Source organism: Cervus canadensis, chromosome 19, assembly GCF_019320065.1.
Source record: "Cervus canadensis isolate Bull #8, Minnesota chromosome 19, ASM1932006v1, whole genome shotgun sequence".
Classification (NCBI taxonomy): domain Eukaryota; kingdom Metazoa; phylum Chordata; class Mammalia; order Artiodactyla; family Cervidae; genus Cervus; species Cervus canadensis.
This window is the reverse complement of record NC_057404.1, coordinates 56,665,210-56,679,874: the sequence shown is the minus strand read 5'-3', so window position 1 is coordinate 56,679,874 and position 14,665 is coordinate 56,665,210. Positions and strand designations below refer to the sequence as shown.

General features: G+C 41.6%; 1 protein-coding gene and 1 pseudogene across 2 annotated transcripts in view; one reads left to right on the top strand and one right to left on the bottom strand.

The window, feature by feature from the left end:
* Positions 1-956: 956 nt before the first annotated feature.
* The window catches only part of PDE5A (phosphodiesterase 5A), a 127,314-nt gene continuing 113,605 nt past the window's right edge, over positions 957-14,665 (top strand). For both annotated transcript variants that reach the window (XM_043438405.1, XM_043438404.1), the window contains exon 1: positions 957-1,566. In XM_043438405.1, coding sequence (XP_043294340.1) covers positions 982-1,566 — 585 coding nt within the window. In that variant the 5' untranslated portion in view covers positions 957-981. The remainder of the gene's footprint in view (positions 1,567-14,665) is intronic.
* LOC122422425 lies at positions 5,968-6,083 on the bottom strand (annotated as a pseudogene).

Below are 14,665 nucleotides of genomic sequence, written 5' to 3'. Positions count from 1 at the left end.
TCAATCTTTTATTAAAATGTTCAGTGAAACAATTGTCCTCTACAGTTTTTCAAAATAAACTGTCTTAAATAGACCATCATGTTTTCATTTTCTATGACAAATGGTTACCGCATCAGTTAACCATGAGAGGATTTTAGAAGTTTTCAGGGGTAGCAGTGTTTAAAGAGGGAGGCTTCCCAGGTGGCACAGTGGTAAAGAACCTGCCTGCCAATGCAGGAGACAGAGATGTTGGTTCGATCCCTGGGTTGGCGAGATCCTCTGGAGTAGAAAATGGCAACCCTCTCCTTTGCCTGGAAAGGTCCCTGGACAGAGGAACCTGGCAGGCTTCAGTCCGTGGGATAGCAAAGAGTCAGCCATGACCGAGCATGCTCGCCACCGCCCCCTCCCCCCACCCCACACACAGTGTTTTGTTTTTATTGAGGTATAGTAGCTTTGTACTGTCGTGTTAATTTCTGTTAATTTCTGCTCAATGGTGAAGAGAGTCAGCTATGTGTGTACACATGTCCCCTCTCTCTCGGACCTCCCTCCCTTATCCCCATCCCCATCCCACCCCGCCCCCGTCTAGGTCACCACAGAGCCCTGAGCTGAACCGCCCGCGTTCCACAGTAAGTGCCCACCACTGTCTGTCCTACGCGTGGCAGCGCACATACCGCGATCCCGGTCTCCCTGTTCACCCCCCTGCATGACCGCCGTCCACTTTCTACATCTGCATCCCTGTTCCTACCCTGCAGATAGGTTCATCAGTACCATTTTTCTTGATTCATATATATGTGTTAATACAGGATATCTGTTCGTCTCTTTCTGACTTACTTCATTATGTATGACAGACAGTTAGTCCATCCACGTCTCTCCAAGTTACCGTGCATCAGTCCTTTTTTATGGCTGAGTAGTATTCCATTGTATATATGCACCACATCTTATTTATCCACTCCCGTCTTCCTCAAATATTTAATGTCTCTACATGTTCTTTTCTACAGAGAAATGGTCAATGCATGGTTTGCTGAGAGAGTTCACACCATCCCTGTGTGCAAGGAAGGAGTCAAAGGCCACGCGGAATCCTGCTCTTGTCCCTTGCAGCCAAGTACCCGTGCAGAGAGCAGTGTCCCTGGAACACCAACCAGGAAGATCTCTGCCTCCGAATTCGATCGGCCACTTAGACCCATTGTTATCAAGGATTCTGAGGGGACTGTGAGCTTCCTCTCTGACTCAGACAAGAAGGAACAGATGCCTCTAACCTCCCCACGGTTTGATAATGATGAAGGGGACCAGTGCTCGAGACTCTTGGAATTAGTGAAAGATATTTCTAGTCACTTGGATGTCACAGCCTTATGTCACAAAATTTTCTTGCATATCCATGGACTCATCTCCGCCGACCGCTACTCCTTATTCCTCGTCTGTGAGGACAGCTCCAACGACAAGTTTCTTATCAGCCGCCTCTTTGATGTTGCAGAAGGTTCAACACTGGAAGAAGCTTCAAATAACTGTATCCGCTTAGAGTGGAACAAAGGCATCGTGGGACACGTGGCCGCTCTTGGCGAGCCCTTGAACATCAAGGACGCCTATGAGGTAAGTAAGCTCGTGGATCAGAGGCAGCGTGGGGCACGGGGTGTGGATGGGGCATTGGGCAGCCGCTGGGAATCATAGCGATGTTTGAAACTGAGATTTCATCCTTTACAAGCTTATTTAAAGTGGGGACGTATGGTTAGGAACCTCCCCATCTTTTGAAAGTCAATTTCTTCACTGGTGGTTGAGTCCAACCCAGGGGCCTTAGGGAAATCTTGTCTTGTTATTCTCCTAAGTGATAATTTGACGTAGCTCATCTCACACTTGTGTTCTCTCGTTTTTTCCTGATTACTGTACATATCCCTCTCCACATTATCACCACGTGGACTTCTGAGGATTTTACTGAGATTCTAAAATAATAGGTCCAAAAACTGTCTGAAAACCAAACCAATAGTCTTTTTAAATTCATTCATTCACTTCATCATACTCATTCATTTGACATCTCATTGATACCAAAGTCTGATTATCTTTCTTTCCACTCTTTCAGTTGTTTTACTAAATAAATTTATCTGTATCTTCAAAAAATAGAAATTTTTGCTCTACAATATTTTGATGGAAGGATTTGATATTTCTTCATTTTTGTTTCAGTAGTGAACAAGTCTTCATTATAGACTTAAAGATGACAATATATGTTTCTTCAAATTTCCTATGAAAATGATTCTTTTATTGATAGAGTTAGAGATTTTAAACAAAGCGTCTTAATTGAGTGGCAGTGTGTTTATGAATCATGTTCTAGCACCTTGATAGAACAATTGTTCTTGCTACTTATCATGTGGTACACTGTGTAGGTCCCATAGTAACACAGAGAAGGTGAGGTTCCTCTGTGCAGTTTGAGGGGTCATAGACGTTTTGCTCAGCCCCGTACTCCTGATGCCTAGTACAGTGCCTGGCACAGAGATAAGTCCTAATAAGTATTGATTAAGAGAAGATTGTGGTAGGGGAGGTAAATAAGTAGAGTAGAAAGCAGGTCATAATAGAGCCAGGAAAAATGTGTTAGGTTCAGGGAAGTAGAAGGTCGCATGTAACTGGGGGGGATGGAGAGAGGTTTCTCTGAGGAAGCAATGATTGATACAGACCCTGGAGGATGGGTAAGATTTGAGTAGATTGAGTTGTGTGCGTGGTGAGAGCCAGATGCAAAGAGAAGTTTGAAGAAGAAACGGGAAGTTGGACCATGTGTTGCTTATGTGGATATATGTTGGGGATAGTGTAGATTTTGAGGAGCTACTGGAGATCACTGAGGTCTTGAATGCCCAGCTGTGGAGCATGTATTTGATTCAGAGCCATGAGGAATAATTGAAGATGGTTTGAAAGGGGGACTGGGGTGATTCAGACTGTGCTTTAGAAGGATGAATATTATGGTGGTCATAAAGTAAATTAGATGGAAAAATACTGGAAACTGGTAGGAGAGGCTATTTTAATAGGCTGAGGAAGTAAGGACCTAAAGCAGGGCACTGGCCTTCAAGATCAAAAGGAGGAAATGGATTGCAGAAGCAGTTGAATCTGCCAGACTTGGAAGCTTGCAGGAGATGGAAGTGAGAAGAGACGTTGGAGATGCCTCAGGTTCTGAAGCTGGGTCAGTAAATAGTGGTGACTGGTGAGGAATTCTGAGGGTAGGGGTCTGGGGAGATAAGTGATAGTTCATGTACGTTAAATCCTGAGATAGCTCTTGGAATCCACTCTGTACCAGCAGTGTTTTCAATTTTGGTTCTTCACGGAGCCATCTCCATGACCTCGTTGAGCTCTGTAAATAACATCACACTGTAGCAGACTCCAAGAGGGGAATTAAGGGCACAGCTGAAGGATTGCTGCCAAATTTGCAGAATCCCCTTCCCATCTTAGGTGACACTGGTAGATTAGGACCATAAATATGCTTCAGTTTTGCTGAGAAAGCCTTCATTTGTCTGCATTGTCCTAAACTTCACCAGCACTGAGGATTTCTTCACCTATATCAATTTTATTTATTTTCTTTACCATCTTCAGAGTTTTTGGGTTACCCAAAAAGTTTGAGTGTTTCATAAGATGTTACAAAAAGTCTGAAAGAACTTTTTGACCAACCCAATAATATGGTGTAATTTTTGTTCTGCAGTGAGCAGTGGTTTAATTCTTGTCTAAAATAGGCCCACAGGGTGAAGCCCCTTAGCTTGGTGGATTTCTCGTGTTGCTACTTCACCCTTGACCCCCTTGATCTGCGTTTATAGTGGCCTTACAGAAGTTCTTCCTGGCACAGAATTTCATTAGAAGTTGTGGGATTGATTGTGATGTAGTTTACGTTGGTCTTAACAGTGAAAGTCAGTTGGCTAGTGGATAATTCATTACTGGGCTTCCCTGGTGGCTCAGTGGCAACGAACCTGCCTACGAATTCAGGAGACGTGGGTTCAATCCCTGGGTCAGGAAGATCCCTGAGAAGGGCATGGCAACCCACTCCAGTATTCTTGCCTGGGAGAGTCCATGGACAGAGGAGCCGGATGGCCTAGTCCATGGGGTCGCAAAGAGTTGGTGCACCTGAGCATGCCCGCGGTTCCTTACTCAGCCCGCTCATAATTAGTAGTGGTCAGAATACTGTCTCTTAGCCTTCTGTGGAAATAGTAAAAATGTAAAAGCGTGTTCTGTGTTTTCTTAGTCCTACACATTCCTTAGATATGTAATCTGTAAAAATGACACTGTATAGCAGTATTTCTTCAGCTTACATGACCACAGAACACTTAGACATGGTGGTGTAGCAGTAGAAAACCAAGCGGTGGCCATGAAATAAAACAGTGTTCAGATTGAAGCTGAGAATAAAAAAGTCTCTTAGATAAACTAATTTTAAGAAATGGTCAACATTTGATTCCCGTTTTAAAACTTTGTAACAGAATGGTATACAGTTGGGAATTCAACTGTTTTATTGCTGATAAAATAATACGTTCACATATTTAAAACATGACATGATCTGCAGCTTAGACCAGTGAGTTTCAGTTACACCACAAATGTCACTGATGTTCAATCAACACATCATCTCCTCTCTCAGGCCATCTTTCATGCAACTTTCTTGAATGTGGCACAGCATCTATTAATAATAAGATATTGACCCAATAATCAGAACAACTTATATAAATGTGTTGGAATTTTCCTAATACTTGAAAACTAGACATCATCCAGTATTTAGATCAGATTGCGTATCACTCAGTGTTCTTCAGAGTAGGATATATAGAGATAAATAAGAAGTGATTTATTGTAGGAATAAGCTCACTTGGGTATGGAGGCTTAGAAGTTCCACAGTCTGCCTTCCATCTGCAAGCTGGAGAACCAGGATTGGTGTAGTTGATGGTATAACTCAGAGTCTGCAGGCCTAAGAATCGGGGGCCAGTGGTGTAACTCTGGTCTGTGTCTCAATCAAAAGCTTCAGAGCCAGGAGCTGTGGTGGACTGCACAAGGGCAAGAGAATATGGATATCTTGGTTCAAACAGCAAATTCGTCCTTCTTTTCCTCTGCCTACTCAAGGGATTAGATGATGCCCACTGGCATTGATAAAGATCTTCTTTACTCATTCCACTGATTCAGATGTTCATCTCCTCTGGAGACATCCTCACAGACACACCTGGAAGTAACGCGTTATCAGCCTTTTGGGTGTCGCTTAGCCTAGTCAAGTTGACACATAAAATTAACTATCACAGATTGCCTTGAAGCCCTGGTTCTATGTCTGGTGGAAGCCTTACGCCTCCCAAGATTTCCTATGTCAAAGGATTTATATTGTCTAAATAACCCTCTTATTTCCTAAATCAACAGGAATGCAAAACTTAGACCCATCTCTTGTTTCCATGGGGCAGCCTCTCCATGGACACCATGATTTTTAGGGAGAGAAACTGGAGGGTTCGTAGGGACGGATCACATCGCCGCTCATGTGGTCTTTCCCTCGAGCTGCAGCTCTTCCCACCCCAAACTTATTCCCCCCTTTTCAGTCCTTCTTCAGATAAATACGTCTTCACCATCTCTCATCCTGCAGGTCTCAGGCACTACTCAAGTGAATTTCTGGTAAATCAAATTATTTCCAAAATGAATTTCAGAAGAAAGAAATAACAATAGCTACTGTTCTAATTTTAATAAATTACCAATTTTGATACATTTGTTGTGTTGTAATTGTGTCCTAGGGAACAGAGTTTGGGAATTGCTGTATCATTGTTAAATGCTCTAATAATCTTTAGATATTCCACTTTGTGGAAGAAGACCAGCATATAATTTGGCAAATCTAGTTGGTTATTTCCTTTTTTGTTTTCTGTTATTTTTATCTTTATATGATTTCAAGCTTATAGAAAAGTTGCAAGACCAGTATCAGAAACTTGGGTATACCCTCTACCCAGATTCTCTAATTGTTTATATTTTGCCCCATCTGCTTTATTACTTTCTTTTTCTGTGTGTAATGCATGTAAGTGATGCATGCATATTATTTTTTTTCTGAGCCATTCGGAGACATTTTTACTATATGTATATTCTGGTAAGAACAGATACTGCACTTGATCTTAGCTAAAAGGCTGAGAAGCAATTGCTATATATATTTTCTAACAAGAATATAGTCTTACACAATTGTCGTACTTTTATCAAAATCTGGAAATTTTTTGATACAAAGCTCTTAGCTAACATTCCATAGTCAAATTTGGTCAGTTGTCCCATGAATGTCCTTTGCAGTGATTTCTTCCCCCTCTGTTGAAGGCTCTAACTCAGGGTTACATATTGCACGTGTTTGTCCTGTCTTGTTAGTCTCCATTAAATCTGGGGTAGTTTCTCAGTGCTGCTCTTTCTTGACATGTCTTTTGGAAGGAGACAGGCCAGTTATCTTGCAGAATGTTTTTCTTGAATAGATTCAATTAGGCGCTTTTGGCAGGAATACCACAAATGTTCTTTCGACCTCGTTTGACTTTACAGCCGACAATCAGTTCTTCACCTCTACACCAGCTGGGGTGTCCTACAGTCCAGCTCACTCCTGACACGAGTTGCCTGGAGTGAGTACAGACCCCATGGGTTAGGGGCCCTGTCGTACAGTGTTGTCCCCACTTAAGATGCCAGCCGTGAGTAGGACCACACTAGTTTCAGGCCGACTGCAGACGCAGGGGCTCCCCAGTCGGGTTTAGTGATTTGCTGGAATGACTCAGAACTCAGGAAAGTGCCATACGTAAGATTATAGCTATATGTTTATAAAGGATAACATTCAGAAATAGCCTAGTAGAAGAGATACACAGGGCAAGGAGTGAGAGGTAGGGAACACAAAACTTCCTTGCCCACACTCTATGGCAACACCATCCAGCACATAGATCACCTTTACCCAAAAGTTCCCTCAATCTGATTTTTTTTTTCATTATGTAGGGATGGTTGATTAAATCATTGGCCATTGGTGATTGGACTCAGTCTCCAGGCCCCTCTTCCTTATCCAGTGGCAGGGCTGAACGTTCTGACCCTCTAATCACTCAGGTGGTTTTCCTGGCACCCAGATCCAGTCCTGAAGCTATTTGAAACCTTCTCACCCATGATACTTTATATTAGCATGCGCTCAGGTATGCTTGGCAGGGGCTTGTTATGAATATAAAAAGACTATCAGGTAATTCCAAGGGTTTGAAGAGATCTAATGCCAGACCAAACATGTTTTTTAATTATACCACAGATCTTAGCATATGTTACCAGGTAGCACGCGATGTTACTTTACCACATTTTTGATGATATTAAACTTGGTAAGTGGGTTAAAGTGGTGTCCACTAAGTGTTTCACAATACAGGTACAATTTTCCCATTGTAATTAATAAATATCTTAAGAGAAGTTATTTTGATATTATGTAAATACTCTTTTCCTTATCAGAGCACTTACCACTTTGGGCATCTACTAATTTTCCAACTTTATATCAATAATACCCTCTGTATATATTAGTTACATTCTAATGTGAAGAAGAGCTTTGTCTTCCTTATTCATTCATTATTTCTATCATTATGGACTCATGGATTTTTATTTTTTAATGAGTTATGCTGTGTTACTATCTTATTCATATTCTCAGATTATATCCAATTTATTGGCTCAAATGATGTTTTTGAACTGTGGTGTTGGAGAAGACTCTTGAGAGTCCCTTGGACTGCAAGGAGATACAACCAGTCCATCCTAAAGGAGATCAGTCCTGGGTGTTCATTGGAAGGACTGATGCTGAAGCTGAAACTCCAATACTTTGGCCACCTCATGTGAAGAGTTGACTCATTGGAAAAGACCCTGATGCTGGGAGGGATTGGGGGCAGGAGGAGAACGGGACGACAGAGGATGAGATGGCTGGATGGCATCACCAACTCTATGGACAGGAGTTTGAGTAAACTCCGGGAGTTGGAGATGGACAGGGAGGCCTGGCATGCTGCAATTCATGGGGTCGCAAAGAGTCGGACACAACTGAGCAACTGAACTGAACTGAACTGATGTCCTTTTGGCTCAGTCTATCAAATCCTAAAAGATAATGCTGTGAAAGTGCTACACTCAATATGACAGCAAATTTGGAAAACTCAGCAGTGGCCACAGGACTGGAGAAGGTCAGTTTTCATTCCAATCCCAAAGAAAGGCAATGCCAAAGAATGCTCAAACTGTCGCACAATTGCACTCATCTCACACACTAGCAAAGTAATGCTCAAAATTCTCCAAGCTGGGCTTCAACAGTACATGAATCGTGAACTTCCAGATGTTCAAGCTGGATTTAGAAAAGGCAGAGGAACCAGAGATCAAGTTGCCAACATCCGTTGGATCATAGAAAAAGCAAGAGAGCTCCAGAAAAACATCTACTTCTGCTTTATTGACTACGCCAAAGCCTTTGACTGTGTGGATCACAGCAAACTGTGGAAGATTCTTAAAGAGATGGGAATACCAGACCACCTGACCTGCCTCCTGAGAAATCTGTATGCTGGTCAAGAAGCAACAGTTAGAACCAGACATGGAACAACAGACTGGTTCCAAATTGGGAAAGGAGTACATCAAGGCTGTATATTATCACCCTGCTTGTTTAACTTATATGCAGAGTACATCATGTGAAATGCCAGGCTGGATGAAGCACAGGCTGGAATCAAGATTGCCAGGAAAAATATCGATAACCTCAGATATGGAGATGACACCACACTCATGGCAGAAAGCAAAGAAGATCTAGAGAGCCTCTTGATGAAAGTGAAAGAGGAGAGTGAAAAGGTTGGCTTAAAACTCAACATTCAGAAAGCTAAGATCATGGCGTCTGGTCCCATCACTTCATGGCAAATAGATGGGGAAACAGTGGAAGCAGTGACAGACTTAATTTTTTTGGGCTCCAAAATCACTGCAGATGGTGACTGCAGCCATGAAATTAAAAGATGCTTGCTCCTTGGAAGAAAAGCTATGTCTAGACAGCATATTAAAAAGCAGAGACATTATATTGCCAACAAAGGTCCACCTAGTCATAGCTATGTTTTTTCCATTAGTCATGTATGGATGTGAGAGTTGGACTATTAAGAAAACTGAGCACTGAACTGTGGTGTTGGAGAAGACTCTTGAGAGTTCCTGGGACTGCAGTGAGATCCAACCAGTCCATCCTCAAGGAAATCAGCCCTGACTATTCATTGGAAGGACTGATGCTGAAGCTTAAGCTCCAATACTTTGGCCAACTGATGTGAAAAACTGACTCATTTGAAAAGACCCTGATGCTGGGGATGACAGAGAAATGAGATGGTTGGATGGCATCACCATCTCAATGGACATGCCTTTGAGCGGGCTCTGGGAGTTGGTGATGGGCAGGGAGGCCTGGCATGCTGCAGTCCATGGGGTCGCAAAGAGTTGGACATGACTGAGTGACTGAACTGATGTCGTTTTGATATGTTCCCACATCACTCTTGGCATTTTCTTGCTTTCTGGGGGAACTGAAAGTTTTACCTACTTAGCAGGATGTTCTAGACTTTATCTTACACTTCCCCTGCCGTGGACCTAGGAACCCAGGTGCCTCTCACTGGACGGGGTGGTATTTAAAAACCAAGATCTAGGCACTAGGCATGCTCGTTGCTACTAGTTTTTCAGCAGATAGAGGTAGGAAAAAAATACACAGACTAACATACACTAATATTTTATTTATTCCTATAGCTGGCTACCCACTATATTATAAACAATAAATTCTTACCTCTGATTTTAATCTAACACTTCAAGGTACATTTTGTTTTCCTCCTCCAAAAATGAAGAACCAGGCTTCCTTATTCTTCTTTTTTTAATTGAAGTATAGTTGATTTACAGTGGCATGTTCAGATGTATAGCACAGTGGTAAAGTTATGTGTGTGTGTTTGTGTGTATGTATATATACACACATACATATATATTTCAGATTTTTTTCCTTTTAGGTTATTATAAAATGTTGAATATAGTTCCCCAGCTTTACAGTAGGCCCTTACTGGTTATCTTTTTTATATATAGTTTGTTAATCCCAAACTCCTAATTTATTGCCCTACGTTTTCCCCTTTGATAACCATAAGTTTGTTTTCTATGTGTATAGATCTATTTCTGTTTTGTAAATAAGTTAATTTGTGTCTTTTTGTTTTTTTTTCTTTTTTTAAGCTTCTGCATATAAGCAGTATCATATAATAATTACCTTCCTCTGTCTGGCTTACTTCATTTAGTGTGATAATCTTAGATCCATCCATGTTGTGCAAATGACGTTATTTCATTCTTTTTCATGACTGAGTAATATTCCATCCTACAACAAAAGAGGCAGGAATACACTGGACAAAAGACAGTCTCTTCAATAAGTGGTGCTGGGAAAACTAGACAGCTACATGTGAAAGAATGAAATTAGAACATTCTCCAACACCATACACAAAAATAAACCCAAAGTGGATTAAAGACCTAAATGTAAGACTGGTTACCATAAAACTCCTAGAGAGAAAGGTCGGCAGGACACTCGTGGACATAAATCACAGCAGTATCTTTTCGGGTCTATTTCCTTAGTGTTTATATATTTGTGCATGTGCTCAGGCCAAGTTCCAAGCTCTTTATTCGTTTCTGTAAAATCTGTTTCTTCAGGCTGAAGAACTTTCTTTACTATTTCTTTAGTATTGGTCTGATGGTGACAAATTCTCTGATTTTGTTTACCTAAATATGCCTTCATTTTGCCTATAATCTTGAAAGATATCTTTACTGCAAAGATGCTTCTTGGTTAACAGTAGTTTTCTTTTAATATTTAAAATGTTTTCCCACTTTTTTTCTGGTTTTCACTTTTCTTATGAGAAGTGAGCCAACCTTCCTTTCTTACATGTTTCGTGTTATGTATCATTTTCACACTGTGTGTATATGTTTAAGGTTTTCACTAACTTTGGGAAAATTCTGGTCATGTGTTTAAATATTTTTTTTAGGCCCCATTTTCTTCTCTTTGGTCTCCAATTGTCTATGTTAGACCATTTGATATTGTCCCAGAGAACACTGAGGCTCTGTTAACTTTGCATAGTTTTTGTTTTTCCTCAGTCTTTGATTAGGTGCTTTGTCAGTTTCCCTTCAGGTTCACTGACTCATCCAATCTGCTGTTAATCAGTGAACTCTTCATTTTAGACTTCGTACTTTCCAGTTCTAGAATTTCCATTTGGCTTTTTAAGAATACTTTTTTTCTTTCTTTGCAGAGATTCCCATCTGTTCATTATTACCATATTTTAAGCTTTTTAATACATTTATAATAGCTTCTTTGAAGTCCTTGTTGTTAATTCCAATATCTTTCACATCCTGGGGTCATTTTTTATTGACTGTTCTTTTTCTTCACTATGGGTTGTGTTTCCTGTTTCTTCATTTGTTGTGATTATGTTTATTGTAGGCTGGACATTGTGACTGTTTGTTGAAAGTCATTTGGGTTATATTATCTTCTTTTAAAACAGGGCTGACCTTTATTTTTGCAAGCAGTGAAGTTACTGGAAGATCCTTTTGGCCCTGTCAGATTTGATATTATTATTTATTATGATGGATCTACTTTAGTTTTAAATTTATCCTTAGGGAATGCTGCCTGGATCTCCAGTAGGGTCCTTGCTCCCAAGGAGTGGCCCTTCTGTGCCTCAGCTGAATGCCTGGGTACCTAGTGAGGTACCTCTGATGGGTAGGACCCCAGTGTCTTCAAACATTTTTATAATTGGAGGCACCAGTCCACTTTCAGCTTTCAAAAGGTAGTTTTTGCTTGTTCTCTTAAGAGTCTTGCCAAATACATGTTCAGCCTGTATTGAACCAAAGACATGTTCAAACTGTCTTCTGCCACCCCTCTTTATACCCTACCACACCCACAACACAGCCTGTCTTAGCAGGTACTTTGCCTTGCACACCCCAGCACTTGTGTTATTGTTGTCATTCTGTCCCTAAGTCTTCTACAACTCTTTGCGACCACATGAACTGCTGCATGCCAGAGTCCCCTGTTCTTCCCTCTATCCTGGAGTTTGCTCAGATTCAGTCCGTTGAGTCTGTGATGTTGTCTAACCATCTCATCCTCTGCTGCCCCCTTCTCCTTCTGCCTTCAATCTTTCCCAGCATCAGGGTCTTTTCCAGTGAGGGACTTTGCATCAGGTTGCCCAGACTATTGGAGCATCAGCTTCAGCATTAATCCTTCTAGTGAATATTCAGGATTGATTTCCTTCTGGACTGGCTGGCTTGATCTCCTTGCTGTCCAAGGGATTCTCAGGAGTCTTCTCCAGCACCACAGTAATAAAGCATCAATTCTTCAGTGCTCAGCCTTCTCTCTGGTCCAACTCTCACAACTGTGCATGACTACTGGAAAAACCATAGCTTTGACTAGACAGATATTTGTCAGCAAAGTGAGTCTCTGCTTTTTAATACACTGTCTAGGTTGGTCATAGCTTTCCTTGCAAGGCGCAAACGTCTTAATTTCATGGCTGCAGTTACTGTCCACAGTGATTTTGGAGCCCAAGAAAATAAAATCCGTCACTGCTTCTACCTTTTCCCCTTCTATTTGCCATGAAGCGGTGGGATTGGATGCCATGATCTTAGTTTTTTGAATGTTGAGTTTCAAGCCAGCTTTTTCACTCTCCTGTCTCAGCCTCATCAAGAGGTTCTTTAGTTCCTCTTCACTTTCTGCCATTAGAGTGGTATCATCTGCATTCTGAGGTTATTGATATTTCTCCCAGCAATCTTGAGTCCAGCATATGATTGAAAAATCCAACCCAGCATTTTGCATTATGTACTCTGCATTTCAGTTCAATTCAGTCGCTCAGTCATGTCTGACTCTTTGCGACCCCATGGAGCACAGCACACCAGGCTTCCCTGTCCATCACCAACTCCAGGAGTTTACCCAAACTTATGTTCATCGAGTTGGTGATGCCATCCAATCATCTCATCCTCTGTTCTCCCCTTCTCTTCCTGCCCTCAATCCCTCTCAGCATCAGGGTCTTTTCCAAAGAGTCAGCTCTTCGCATGAGGTGGCCAAAGTATTGGAGTTTCAGCTTCAGCATCAGTCCTTCCAATGAACACCCAGGACTGATCTGCTTTAGGATGGATCTCCTTAAGTTAAATAAAACTTAGCAATTTTTATTAAATTGTTACAATTTAATTTAATTTAAGGGTGACAATATATAGCCTTGTCACACTTCTTTCCTGGTTTTGAACCAGTCATTTATTCCATGACTGGTTCTAACTGTTGTTTCTTAACCTGCATACAGGTTTCTCAGGAGGCAGGTAAGGTGGTCTGGTATTTCCATCTCTTCAAGAATCTTCCAGTTTGTTGTAATCCACATAGTCCAAGGCTTTAACATAGTCAAAGAAGCATAGTCAAACCAATTTTTTTTTTCTGGAATTCCCTTCCTTTCTCTGTGATCAAAAAACTATTGGCAATTTGATCTCTGGTTCATTTGACTTTTCTAAACCCAACTTGTACATTTGGAAGTAATTCTTGGTTCATGTACTGCTGAAACCTAGCTTGAAGGATTTTGAGCATAACCCTGCTAGCATGTGAAATGAGCACAATTGTACAGTAGTTTAAACATTGAGAGCTGGACCATAAAGAAAGCTGAGCGCCAAAGAACTGATGCTTTTGAACTGTGATGCTGGAGAAGACTCTTGAGAGTCCCTTGACTGCAAGGAGATCAAACCGGTTGGTCCTAAAGGAAATCAGTCCTGGATGTTCATTGGAAGGACTGATGCTGAAACTGAAGCTGCAATACTTCAGCCACCTTATGTGAAGAACTGAGTCCTTAGAAAAGACCATGATGCTGGGAAAGGTTGAAGGCAGGAGAAGAAGGGGACGACAGAGGATGAGATGGTTGGATGGCATCACTGACTCAATGGACAGAAGTTTGAGTAAACTCTGGGAGTTGGTGATGGACAGGGAGGCCTGGCGTGCTACAGTCCATGGGGTCGCAAGGGTCAGATAGGACTGAGCAACTCAACTGACCTTGAAAATTCTTTAGCATTGCCCTTCTTTGGGATTGTTTTCTAGTCCTGTGGCCACTGCTGAGTTTTCCAAATTTGCTGACATGAGTGTGGCACTTTAATAGCATCACCTTTTAGGATTTTGAAACCACTTAGATGGAATTCCTTCACCTCCACTAGCTTTATTCATAGTGATGCTTCCTAAGTCCCTCTTGACTTCACACTCCAGGCTGTCTGGCTCTAGGTGAGTGATCACAGCATCATGGTTATCTGGGTTAGAAGATCTTTTTTGTATAGTTCTTCTGTGTGTTCTTGCCACCTCTTCTTAATCTCTTCAGCTTCTCTCAGGTCCACACCGTTTCTGTCCCTTGTTGTGTCCATCCTTGCATGAAATGTTCTCTTGACATATCCAGTTTTTTTTAAGAGATCTCTAGTCTTTTCCGTGCTGTTTTCTGCTGTTTCTTTGCATTGTTCGGTTAAGAAGGCCTTTCTGTCTCTCCTTGCTCTTCTCTGGAACTCTGCTTTTAGTTGGGTCTATCTTTCCCTTTCTCCCTTGCCTTTCACTTCTCTATTTCATCAGCTATTTGTAAAGCACTTTAGAAGCCCTGAATTCAGTTCCATCTGGAACTCTGGTCCCACTTGGGTACCACCTGCTTCTCCTTGCTGGGAGAAGAGGCTGCCTGGAGGAGCAAGAATGTTGCAGTGTAGCCATGTGCGTTCTCCCCTGCACTATGTGTGGCTTAGTTGTCTC